The sequence below is a fragment of the Pyricularia grisea genome, assembly GCF_004355905.1.
Source record: "Pyricularia grisea strain NI907 chromosome V map unlocalized Pyricularia_grisea_NI907_Scaffold_6, whole genome shotgun sequence".
NCBI classification, from domain to species: Eukaryota; Fungi; Ascomycota; class Sordariomycetes; order Magnaporthales; family Pyriculariaceae; genus Pyricularia; species Pyricularia grisea.
This window is the reverse complement of record NW_022156719.1, coordinates 1,961,497-1,973,904: the sequence shown is the minus strand read 5'-3', so window position 1 is coordinate 1,973,904 and position 12,408 is coordinate 1,961,497. Positions and strand designations below refer to the sequence as shown.

Here is a 12,408-nt window from a genome sequence, read left to right as displayed (position 1 = left end):
CATCAACCTCGTTGTGCATCAAAGCAACTTGCTGCAGTAGTTGGTCCGCCAAAAAAAAACAAAAAACACTACAGCACCTTTGTCAGCAGGGCTGAAAAAAAAACCGGGACTTTCAGCAAGAAGAAAAATCACATATGACATACCACCAACCATGCTTTCCTCGATCTCAACCAACACCTTCCTCCATTCACCAAACGCGATCCCTCCCCGAACATCCTCCAACGGCATCAATTCGAACCACATTTCTCCCTCAAAGTCGGCCCTGAGGCCCGTCCCCGAAGGCGACTGGATAGCTCAAAGCTTGAAACAGCAACAGGCTAGCATAGCAAGCGCCACCGCCGCCGCGCCCTCGACAACCCGGCGCATGCGAAAAGCCACCCCAGACACCCCGCCCGACGACGCATACCCCCACATGCTCAACCACCAGACCCAAGCGCCGACGCGCTTCGACGCGAACCGCTATGCCACAGAAGACTTCAACTTTACGACGACCAAGAAGACTTGGTCCGAGGCAAAGGAAAAGGTGATATGCGGTCCCTTTGACTACCTGCTCGGCCAGCCCGGCAAGGACTTTAGGACGCAGATCATCACCGCCTTCAATGCCTGGCTTGAAGTGCCGCCAGACAGCCTCAAGCTCGTCACCCACGTCGTGGGGATGCTGCACACGGCGTCGCTGCTGGTCGACGACGTCGAGGACGACTCGTCCCTGCGAAGGGGCCTTCCTGTCGCCCACAGAATATTCGGCGTGCCGCAGACCATCAACAGCGCAAACTACATCTACTTTGCCGCGCTGCAAGAGCTCAAGAAGCTGAACAACCCAGAGGCCGTTACCATCTTTGCCGAGGAGCTCATCCACCTCCACCGCGGCCAGGGCATGGATCTGTTTTGGCGCGACACCCTCACGTGCCCGAGCGAGGATGACTACCTCGAGATGGTCGGCAACAAGACAGGCGGACTGTTCCGGTTGGGCATCAAGCTCATGCAGGCCGAGTCCAAGTCGCCCACCGACTGTATCCCCCTCGCCAACCTCATCGGCCTCATCTTCCAGATCCGCGACGACTACCAAAACCTCTTTTCACGCGAGTACAGCGAAAACAAGGGCATGTGCGAGGACCTGACCGAGGGCAAGTTCTCGTTCCCCGTCATCCACAGCATCCGCTCCGACCCGACCAACCTGCAGCTTCTCAACATACTCAAGCAAAAGACCAGCGACGAAGGGGTCAAGAACTATGCCGTCTCGTACATGGAGAAGACGGGGAGCTTTGAGTACACCAAACAGGTGCTGAGGGTGCTGATTGAGCGCGCCCGCAAGATGACGGACGAGTTGGACGCGGGTAGGGGAAAGTGTAGCGGCATACACAAGCTCTTGGACAAGATGGTTGTCGAGTGAAATGAGGCCTACCTGGGCGATCTTGGGGCTTTAGCGGGGTTACATGCTTACCGCGCGCATGTAAGAGAATAATAAAAGAAGAAAAGAAAACCAGGTAAAAGAAAATTTCCCGGCACAGAAAAATCTGTTCGGATTTGGTAGGGTCAGTCACATGCTCGTTTCAAGGGCATATAGTAGATACCAAGGCGGCTGAAGCCTGTCATGGCGATGTTTTATGATGTAACTCCTTTTTTTGTTGTCGTGTTCTACTTGAGTCGGACCGGGTTTTCTTGCCACGAATCTATACCCAATGCCATTGAGTATTTCGGGCTGGCGTTTTATTAAATAAAAAAAAGGCATCAAAGGACATGACTTTCTTCCTGTCAAGAACGTGAGAGCTGTGGTCTGAAAGACAGGTTTGATATGTATCGAGTAATAACCTATGGCGTCAGGCATTTTCTCCTTTACGTATTTTTTCTTGGAGATATGGGCTTCATCTTGAAAAGAATGAAATATTCATGCGTGTGATACAGCCCCTTTTTCAGCCATTTGCGACGAGAGCCACTTGAGATGAGCAACGCTTTGATATTAGCTAGTTCCACACGTGTTAACTCACATATAACAGCAGCCATACCTGCGATTCAGGCTTCATGAGGTCAGCTAAAGATTTGCCCCAGTGAATATGGGGGGAAAGGCAGCATTTGTCAGATGAATGCAGTTCTCGGAATTTAAGTCTGACGACCAAATGACAAGCATCGTGTGAATTCCAGCAAGAGCCAACGCGGTATATGTAACCATAACTCCTAATATACGTATATAAAACATAGGTTTGGCCAATTTAAGCCGACATTATCATCATCAATCATTTCATCACGCAGTACCGGTAAACTTCTTTCTCCTCACCAGCCTCGTCCACCTGCGACGCCTCCATTCACCACGTTTGCCAACCCCTTCAAATCCCTCCTCCCAGCTCACCGTAGACGGAGTCATGGTCCTGGTGTGGCCTTTTCCCTTGCGAGACACGTCCGGGGTGGAAAGCGGTTGCTCCACGACCCCAGTGACTCCTTCATTCTCATTGTACATGTCATAAACCCACCTCTCACCCTCCGTCTCGACTTCGACCCCGGTGATGATGCCCTCCTCGACCCACTCCCTGCTAAAGAGATCCAGCGCCCACTTCTTCTCACTCCACTCCCATCCCTCAGGCGGTAGGACATCCTCAAAGTAGCGCGCTCCCTGAGGGGGGTTGCCCCCACCGAGACGGGACGGCGACATTGGGTCGTACGGCGTTGGGCTGAACTTCCAGGGCTCCCACTCATCCGCGTCCCCGGAGCTGCGGCGTTGCAACTCAAAGATCTCCACCTCCCTGGTCTCGGGAGCCTGGTCCAGTATGATGTCGGCGTCGACGAAGCGCTCGAGAAGGGTCTTGGCGCGAGTCATCTCCGTCTTTGGCCGGCCACGGGCGGCGTAGGCGGCGGCACGTCGGTGGACGGCAGGGTGACCCGAGATGAGGGCCGCCCAGCCGCCGACGAGCAGTAACAGACGCCAAGGCAGAAGATGGGCGGCGATTGACATGATGGCGGAGGCGAAGAACAGAGCCACAAAGAGGGCGGACGAGCGGGCCTCGTCGCTAAAGTTGGTGGCCGGCACCATTGTCTCCACGATGGCGTCGTGGGCGGTGACAAAGTCGGCCATGGTGTTTTGCAGATGGCCAAGGTTTCGGAAAAAGTCACGAGACAGCTCCTTGACGGGCTTAACGGTGCGGGCCGGAGCGACGGGCGGCCCGCGTGGGTTGTACGTAGTGTGCTGATAAGAAGAATAGCTTCTAGCGCGGACCGCATCGTCGACGTGGACACTGGCAGCGTTGGCGCCGGTGCCGCTGACGCCGCCACCCGATGCCAGACCTGGAGCGGAGCCGGCCGAGGGTGGGTCTGGGTGACGGGCGATGAAGCTTGGGACGAGGACTGCAGTAAGGAGGAGCACCATGGGGAGGACGGAAAGGAGGTAAGGGTCTAGGCAGACGAGCGTATATACTGCCAGGAAGGAAAGCGTGCGAGTTGGGTGACGCCACGTGACAAGACGCTCTAGTCGGATTTGACCTTTGAAAACGACGCCGATGCGGGTGTTGAAGCGGCGGAAGTTGTAAGACATGGTCGGCAGGCTGAACGCCGGCCTTGAATATGGCGAGCCATCTCCAGTTAGGCTAAGGCCTCCGCCAGCGGAGTCCAGATCACTCGGAATGATCTGCTGGAGTAATCTGTAGGTCATTTCAGTATCAGCAACTCGGTGAAGGATAGATGGACTCTGGCTGATCATTGCCGACGTACCTCTCCAAGAGCTTATCCTGCATATCTGCACCACCCTTCAAGAAATTGCGGAGGCTCCTCCGTTTCTTGTCCTTGTTAGGGCTGCCATCGTTTATTTCCAACGCTTCATCGTCCCGATAGTCGGCTGCACTCGTCGCAGGGGTGCTGGGGTTGGTATGAGTAAGAACCTCTGAGGATAATTCGTCCATCTCGGATAACTGTTCTTTCGAGAGGTGATCCTGACCAGCCTTCCAGGGTTGGTTGTTTGGAAGATGAGTACCCTGTCAACCCAACTTTCGAAATAACCTGAACAAAATCCCGGTTTCACAAAACGCCTAGAGAGTCGATTATAATTAAAATCATGAGTGAGGTTACTGCCGATACGATTTTTACAACTTGTTTTTTTTTTTTCTGGGCGAGTTTCTGGTTGGGGAAACAATCCCGAGGTTGTGTGATCGGTTGGTCCGATTAATGGATAAGTGCCGGTTTGAGGTGCAAGGTGGGCGATTTCTCTGATGACGTTGCCACGTTCGTCACATGCTATCCTAGGTAGTGGCTTCCCAATTAGTCTAGCTTTTTGTCACAAAATCCCATCTGCGGTCGGCCAACAGTCCCCCAGTAAAACAGGCAAAAAATGAATAGAAAACCCAAAAACAAAAAGCAAATTGCATTCATGCCAGTTGTGCGTGCAGATCTTAACAGTATGCAGTGCCTATTGATTAATCGAAGATCAACGTTTGCTGAAGATTACTACTGTACAAAGTAAGTTACTTTTGTCGCAATCCACAAAGAGCGTTGACAGTTGCAACTCCGAAACATAGCAATAATCTTCCGGACTCCGTCCAACCTTGCGCATTTAGTGCCGACTTCCAGCCACTCCAGATTATAGACTGATCCAGATAGTCGTCCTACAGAGTACATGCGATGATCTTCAGTCATGGAAACTGTGATTCCCAGCTATCAGGCATACTCTGACCTTTGATAAACAACTATGTTTGCGACAGTCGACACATGAATCATGCTCTAAAAGGGCATCTATAGGGCGTGTAGTTTCCTTTGTATTCTACGGCCTAGGTGCAAGAGGCAAAATACACCTTGGCGGGCAGTTTGACTTTAACACTCACTTCTACAAGTTCACACATAACCTGCGCCAATCGACTGGCAAGACTGGAACTAGGGGATATAGAAGGTGAAAGAGGCCGGACTGCCTACCTTAGGTATGGATTGATTCTCACTTGTTAGCCACCAGGTAGTATAGGTTTGCTAGCGTGTAGTTGGTTGCGTATCGGAGTGACCTGCAGGAACACGCACAAGCGATCTGGGCAAGATTACTAAGGTATCGGCTGCGGATGGCGGCTGTTGCGTGTGATGCTTTTTGCGTCCTGGTTTAAGGAAGCTTGTTCCAATAAGAAGGAGTTGCTCATGCACGCACAGAGCCCTGAGTGATCGGGACCCTGCCCTACCGAACACAATCCACGTTCATGTGTGCAAGCGTCGCGGAGGAGGATATTGACAGTAGGTCATGCACATACGCATGCCCATTTTGTATCACCAGAACGGCTGTGCTACCTGCGGGTTCCATGTACGTGACTGTTTTGTTATTCTTTATTCCTTTTTTTTTTTTTTTTTTTTTTTTGGACGGACATGCTTTGAGCCGTTTGCAACAGCATCGGCATTACTGCATGACCTAGCGGAATTTTTGGCCTGGGTAACCATAAATATCGAGAACTTGTAAGCCACATCTCGCTTGTTACTTGCATAGGTACCGGTAGGTAGGTGCAAACCCCTTGGTGGGATGAAAAGTTTTTGACATGCAAGAAGGAGCAATAAAGAGCCGGAGCCGTGAGAGTGGTCGGAATAAGAGATGAATGTGGTTACAAAAGCAAATAGCAGAAAAAAAAAACCGTAGCAAGCCTTGTACGGAGTAAGCGTTTTATAAAAAAGCAACTGACATCCAATGCACATCGAATGTATCATATGCTTGGCTGTGGCGAGAACTGGAGCGGTGAATGGTTGCTCAATCATTTTGGGACGGTACTCCGTATTAGGACTTTTGGGTCTGCCAGACGCTAGTACTGCTTTGAGCTGAGCTCAGGTTGAACTTTGAACAAGCAGCCAGCCACCTTCCGAATTACTGCGCTCGAGTCAATTGGGTCCAAGACCTTCCCCAGCATGGAGTAAGGTTATTAAAAAGCGTCAATTGGGATGGATGACCCCATGTGTTTATCGAAGTACCTCTCTAGTGGTCAGGTCAGAATTCATGATTACCAGTATGGTAGGCAACAAACAGTAGAGAGACGCGTAGAAGGCCTGTTGTCCGGGCAGGATGCGGTCTTGTTTTATTTTATTATTATTATCTCCCAATGCGGTTGAATGAGAAAGTCCACATCGATTTGCCCATTGCGGACCAAATGCCAAAACAGACAGGGATTTGGTGTTGTCAGGGGCGCCGTTGCAAATGACAGTGGGCGCTGGATGGCTGGGTAGCGAGTGACAGCTTGAGCCTCGAGAGAATGCTCCACTTGCCCGGACCCTCTGCGGTAGGTGTCAGATTATCCACAATCTAAATTCTGCAAGTCCCGCGATCCAGGGAGCAAGCAGGACAAGGAAAAAAAAAAATCGAAAAGAAAAAAAGGGACACAACTATTATTCCCCAACTCTTTGCACTGTCCGGTCCATGCCATTACAAAGACACACCGCACATACGGCTGCCTTACCCGACCGGAAGGAATAAGCACATACTCAGATACAATTAACCAGCACTGTGGCCGCGACCATCGACGGCATTACTCCCCTCCTCTTTGGTGCTTTGGAATATGAGGTAGTACTCCGTCACTTCTCAGATCCTTGACTGGACTGAGTCGCCTGCCCGCGTTGGTTGCTAAAGGCCAGGCACACCCACACAACGGCCCGCCCACAAGCTACCGGTAAATACAGTACAGTACAACAGCAGCAGCAGCAGCAACAACAATTGAGTTGGATGTCACCCGCCTCCCTCGATTGCTCATCGACCGGGCCGAGTCGCAACCTGCCCGAACTCGCATATTCAATTCAACGGCCTTTGAGTTTCTCCTATGGTGAGGGATTCCACGGCTCAAGCTGGTTGGCATCCAGCAGAACAGTCCCCGACGAGGTACGGCAAGACTTCCGCGGCCCTTAATTAGTGCATCTGCCAATCCCCATCGAAGCCACCCCCTTGCTATCCCTGCAACGACCCCATCTGCCATCTCGAATCCAGGGCAACACCTCGAATTGAAGTGAACGATTGAAGGGTTCCATCTTCTAACAAACACCTGCCTCGATTGCGATCATCAGGAACAGAGGAAGAACGAGCCAAAGTCCCGTTACCGATCACTCGCTATCGCGAGAACCCTCCGATTCTCCGATGCTCAGCGCGTCGTCCTCCAACAACCATTCCTTGTTTTCCTTTGGGAGGAATGGCGTGCAACCACCGAGCGACGAAGTAAATGAGAACACCACGACATCCTTCGATTTCCTGCCTTCCGTAAACTTCGATGATTTGCAGAGCAGTTTGGAGTCCGCATCCACCGACTTCAAGCTGACCCAATTCCCGTCGCCTACGGGTCAGGGTAGCATCCTCGAAGCTCACGGAATGGCCTCTACGGTTCCCGAGAAGACCAACATAACACAGTATGGCAGCAGTACACGCGTCGCCATGTCCCAGCCCCAATCACAAGGCCAGAACTCATCACGAATTGGGACGGCTGGGTCCATCCCCAGGCGGCCCAGCAACGCAAGCACTCGTTCCTTCGCAATGCCCACCTCTGCGTCGACGGGTTCTCTTGCCAATGGCCCCTCTATCGAAGGAGCCCCGACAGCCCCGGCCGCTATGCGAGCACGAAGACAAAGCCACTACCCGCCAGTTTCGAACAGCAACATTGCTAAACCACCTCGAAAATCTGTCGGTCCCGGAGTGTTAGAGTCTGAGTATGGGGCACGGAACACGGCACGTCGTCGCCCTAGTCTGACAACGAACATGCCTTCAACCGGACGAGCTTCTATAGATGAGGGGGCTAGGTTAATCTTCGGAGATCCCACACGCAGCACAGCAAGTTCAAGGGCATCTAAAGCCAAATCTGTTGGACCTCCACCGAGGGCCAGTCAGGCTACCCTATCTCCCGACACTAGTATCAACTCGGAGCACTTTCCGGTCGGTGGCACGGTGTCTCGATCCCCGCGATTTCCAGGCCAGAACTCTGCAAAACGGCAGTCAGTCATACCGGGCGTCGTGGCTACGGGGTTGGGAGCTCGGACCATCAGCCCAACTGATTCTCGGCGAATGAAGCGTATGTCCCTAAAGGCGCCACCAACCAGCACACCACAGGTCCCAACTGTTCAGGCTGCTGTGGCGGATGCGCGTGCTAGTTCCCGTTCACCGTCCATGCTTCCGCGCAAGACCTCTACGCCCTCTTCGTCTCGAACTACTCCAGACCCAAATCGAAAGTCATATAGCTCTGGTCTATCTGTCAACTCGGTCAACAGCTTCAACACCGTACGGACGTCTACAGGCTCCATGCAACGGCCTGTCCAAAATGGCACGTCAAGATTACCCGCACCAAAGACTCTGAACGTCCACAACCCGGCCAACCAAGAGGAAGAGGAAGACGTGCCTCCTGTTCCTGCGATCCCCAAGGCCTATGAATCACCCAAGGACTCGCCAGCCGAGTCCTCATTCTTGGATAAGCGAAAGTCTACCCTAGCTTTTGACGCTAGCAGCATCCACAGTACCTCGACGGCCAGTTTATCAACTTATCCATCCTTGGAGCAGCCTGGAAAGGCGTCAAGAAGAACTAGTATTCGAAAGGTTAGCCACCAGAACATTACTCTGGATCTGGATAAGAAGGGCAATGTTTCGCAATCCAAGAAAAACCTGCAGCCTCTGCGGTTACCACCGCTCACCCTTGGGCCCTTGAGTACACCTACAGCGGCAAAGATCGCCGCTCTCCAAGAGCAAGGCTCGGCCCAGAGCCTCAGCGCGACTCCTCCGCCGAACCGACGAACCTCAAAAACACCGACCACGCCCATGACGGCGTCGAAGAGCTCATTCTTTTCAAGGCATCGACATACTGATAAGGCGGAAGGAGCCAATCTCAGGAGTAGCAGCTCCATCTACAACATTCGGACCGAGAGTCCGGGACAGGCAATTGACACGAACTCGACAGATTCTATCAAGGCTATAAATGTTCGACAGCCGGCACAGAAGCCATCTGTGTCTCCATATCTGTCTTCATCACTTCCCAAAGGTGGACTGGAGAGTGGAGGGTTCACGCAGCAAAGAAGAACCAAGACCGGCAACGGTTTCAGTAATGGTGTCGATGTCACTGTAGGGTCAAGTATCACACAACAGCGCCCGTCTGGACCTCGTGAACCCGCAGCAAGCAAGCCTCGTGCACCGAAATCTCCCGGCCCACTATCTAGTCCCGATGAGCCACCAACTCCGTCTTCGATGAGCTCGCTTAGGCGCAAGCTCAGCTTATCCTGGAAGCGTAGCGCATCAAAGGCGAGCGTTTTGACCAACGGGGATAAGACCTTTGATCAACATGCGGCCGAAAGCATGCCGCCGCCACGCCTTCCAGCCTCGTCGACCATGAATCAGTTGACAAAGAAGCCGCCGAGCCCAAGCTCTTCGTCAAAACCCAACGGTAACTCGAGCTATCTTGAATCTCGACGACGCAAGAGTTCTGCCTCCAGCCTCAACGCAATTGTTGCGCAAGATCGTGTGCGCAGTGATATCTGGGGATCCAAGAATGAATCTAGTCAGAGCAACACCTCAGATCGCCCGCCGTTGTCTCATAGTTCTTCAGTGATGCAAAAGATCCTCAAGCCGAGGGCGGCACCCAACACGAACCGCCGCCAGGATGTTTGGACTGCGGATCTAGACAAGGACGACCTGATTGCTGAGGAGGAGATGAGGAAGTTCGGGTCGCGACGAAAGGAGACTGAATTGGCTGCCAAGACGTTGGATGCGCTGCGAAAGAGGGCCAGTCCCAAGGAGCGCGTGAGTCCGCAGGATGCCATCAGGATCGCCATGCTGAACATTTATGAGCGCGGTGAGATAGTGGATTACAACGATATCTACTTCTGCGGCACTCAGAACGCAGCCAAGGTTGTGGGCGATCTCAAGTCGTCTATCCCCAACTTTGGATATGATGATGAGAGGGGAGACTACTCAATTGTGCCCGGTGATCACCTTGCATACAGGTATGAGATCATTGACGTCTTGGGCAAGGGTAGCTTTGGACAGGTCGTACGCTGCATTGATCACAAGACTGGTGTGCTCGTTGCCGTCAAGATTATCCGAAACAAGAAGAGATTCCACCAACAAGCTTTGGTCGAGGTCAACATCTTGCAGAAGCTGCGGGAATGGGTAAGTGACATAATATTATTTTGGCTGACTTTTGAAGCTGCGCTAACACGACGTCTACCTTTTACAGGACCCCAAGAACAAGCACAGCATGGTCAACTTCACGCACAGCTTTTACTTCCGCGGCCATCTCTGTATCTCGACCGAGCTGCTGGATATGAACCTCTACGAATTCATCAAGGCGAATGCGTTCCGTGGCTTCTCACTGAAGCTCATCCGGCGATTCACCAAGCAAATGCTGAGCTCTCTCAGCCTTCTGAAGCAGCACCGGGTTATTCACTGTGATCTTAAGCCCGAAAACATCCTCCTTCACCACCCACTTCACTCCGAAATCAAGGTCATCGACTTCGGCTCCAGTTGTTTCGAAAACGAGAAGGTGTACACTTACATCCAATCACGATTTTATCGCTCGCCTGAAGTCATCCTGGGAATGACATACGGCATGCCCATTGACATGTGGAGCTTGGGTTGTATTTTGGCCGAGCTTTACACCGGTGTACCAATTTTCCCGGGTGAGAACGAACAAGAACAACTTGCTTGCATTATGGAAGTTTTTGGGCCTCCCGAAAAACACCTCATTGAGAAGAGTACTCGTAAAAAGCTCTTTTTCGATTCAATGGGCAAGCCTCGCTTGACGGTTTCTTCCAAGGGCCGCAGGCGTCGTCCCTCGTCGAAAACACTCCAACAGGTCCTGAAGTGTGATGACGAGGCTTTCCTTGATTTCCTGGCGAGATGCCTGCGCTGGGACCCAGACCGTCGCATGAAACCTGAAGAGGCTATCCGGCATGAATTCATATCGGGCATCAAGGCTTCTGCTCCCCTCCCACGACTTACCGCCCGCGATGGGTCTCCTATCAAGCGACACAACACCATATCCACCCCTAGGCCTCTACCTGAGCCCCCTGGAGGCGCGGGAGTCAAGACTGGCAGCAACTTTGCGCGAGCTAGCCCGCAAAAAATGATCACGGCTGGTTCGCGGCGCACGTCGAATATGTCAACAGCTAGTACCGTTTCAGCTGCGACAAAACGTGTCAGTACAGGAACTGGGACCTTGATGATGGGCTCGAGCAACCTCCCAAGGGCTGCCGGTCGCTCCGCTAGTGCCAAACAAGACCTGGCAGCCGCGGGGGCTACGGCAGCGATGAACCGCCGGGCCTAGGATGCCAAGCGAGGCCGGGCCATGATTTCGATGACGGAACCCGCATAACAGGTTTCGAATCATGACAACGATGCATATGAGGAACAATGGATTTCTTTTGCGTTCTTGCGTATACTACCAACACTTTTGATATCTTATTTTCTAATCACTTGGGCTCATCGACCTAACAGGTCACCCAAAAACTTGACATTTGACATTGTCTTTTTCATTTTACCCACGCGCGGCCAGCAAGTCTTCTAACGGAACGATACCCTCTTTTGGCCAACTTCTAGGCTTGTATGATGTTGGTGGAGACGCTGAGCGCGGGTCTTTCCCAATTTCAAATTTCTCCAGTCGTTTTTTCCCCTTTGGATCTATAGAGAAAGAGCTCTCATCCGTACAGTTATGTTGTTTGCAGAGGAGAAAGTCAGGAGAAACGAGCTTACAGTGATTATTTCTTTGGCTGTACAAACTATCATTCTCAAGAAGTTACATGACAAAAAGCGAAGAGGAAGATAACTGCGTGCTTGAAAAGCACACTGCAACTAGACATGAGACAAAAGGGACTGTTTTTTTTTATACCATTCATGCCGTGCGCAATCAGACGGGTTATAGTATACGGCCGGTCCTTGCAGGCTTTGTTAACTACCGAAATGTACCTGTGTTTGGGGCCGGACGGAATGGCTCCGACGGAAAACAACGATGATGGACGGAGGTGTGAGCATATGGCGAGATAGAGAGAGGAAGTTTGAACCCTCATTGTTTAGGTCATCATACTAAAAGAAGAATCCAACTTTTTGCGCCGTAAGCATATGAAGAGTTCAGCCCTACGCCCTGCAGCCTGATGACGGCGGGCCCGAAAATAGTGAATGTCTTGGGCGAGAGAAAGAAAAAAAGAAAGAAAAAAAGAGAGAGAAAGAGACAGAGAAAGATTTAAGTCCCGAAGAGTAATCGAGCTTATCCACGGTACATATGCGCACCGATGAGGGAAAAGCAGTCATATTGACTCGCTCCATGCAGGTACGTTTTCGGAGGCAACACATGCAACTGTCGTGTAGCAGCAGCGAGCAGGCAGGTGGGGGTGAAGCTTGCGCATTGCGGAGGCCCAGCATCGGGGAACAGAAGTGTCAAACACGGGACAGCTTTCTTTGCTGTTGCCTTGAGAGAGCTCCCTCTATTTTTTTTTTTTTTTTTTTTTTTTTTTTTTTTT

At 51.9% G+C, this 12,408-nt stretch overlaps 3 protein-coding genes across 3 annotated transcripts; 2 read left to right on the top strand and 1 right to left on the bottom strand.

Annotated features, from left to right (window-relative positions):
- Positions 1–151: 151 nt before the first annotated feature.
- Positions 152–1,390, top strand: PgNI_08547 (uncharacterized protein; the record flags this gene model as incomplete). Its single annotated transcript, XM_031128543.1, has 1 exon — positions 152–1,390. One exon carries the CDS (start codon positions 152–154, stop codon positions 1,388–1,390), a length of 1,239 nt encoding a protein of 412 aa, XP_030979220.1.
- A 723-nt stretch (positions 1,391–2,113) lies between these two features.
- PgNI_08546 (uncharacterized protein) lies at positions 2,114–4,196 on the bottom strand. The gene is made up of 2 exons (XM_031128542.1): positions 3,697–4,196; positions 2,114–3,626 (listed from the first exon to the last, which is right to left on the bottom strand). The coding sequence occupies exons 1-2, from the start codon at positions 3,882–3,884 to the stop codon at positions 2,240–2,242; spliced, it is 1,575 nt and encodes a 524-aa protein (XP_030979219.1). The 5' UTR covers positions 3,885–4,196; the 3' UTR covers positions 2,114–2,239.
- A 1,436-nt stretch (positions 4,197–5,632) lies between these two features.
- Positions 5,633–12,073, top strand: PgNI_08545 (uncharacterized protein; the record flags this gene model as incomplete). Its single annotated transcript, XM_031128541.1, has 7 exons — positions 5,633–5,680; positions 5,791–5,852; positions 6,436–6,499; positions 6,563–6,808; positions 6,991–7,117; positions 7,140–10,063; positions 10,131–12,073. The coding sequence occupies 7 exons, from the start codon at positions 5,633–5,635 to the stop codon at positions 11,217–11,219; spliced, it is 4,560 nt and encodes a 1,519-aa protein (XP_030979222.1). The 3' UTR covers positions 11,220–12,073.
- Between the last annotated feature and the right edge of the window lie 335 nt (positions 12,074–12,408).

Excerpts from the sequence above, each read along its gene's own strand:
- PgNI_08546 (XM_031128542.1), bottom strand. The coding sequence starts at position 3,884 with ATGGACGAATTATCCTCAGAGGTTCTTACTCATACCAACCCCAGCACC. Across the intron at positions 3,627-3,696 it reads CAGGATAAGCTCTTGGAGAG|ATTACTCCAGCAGATCATTC; the intron begins GTACGTCGGCAA and ends AATGACCTACAG.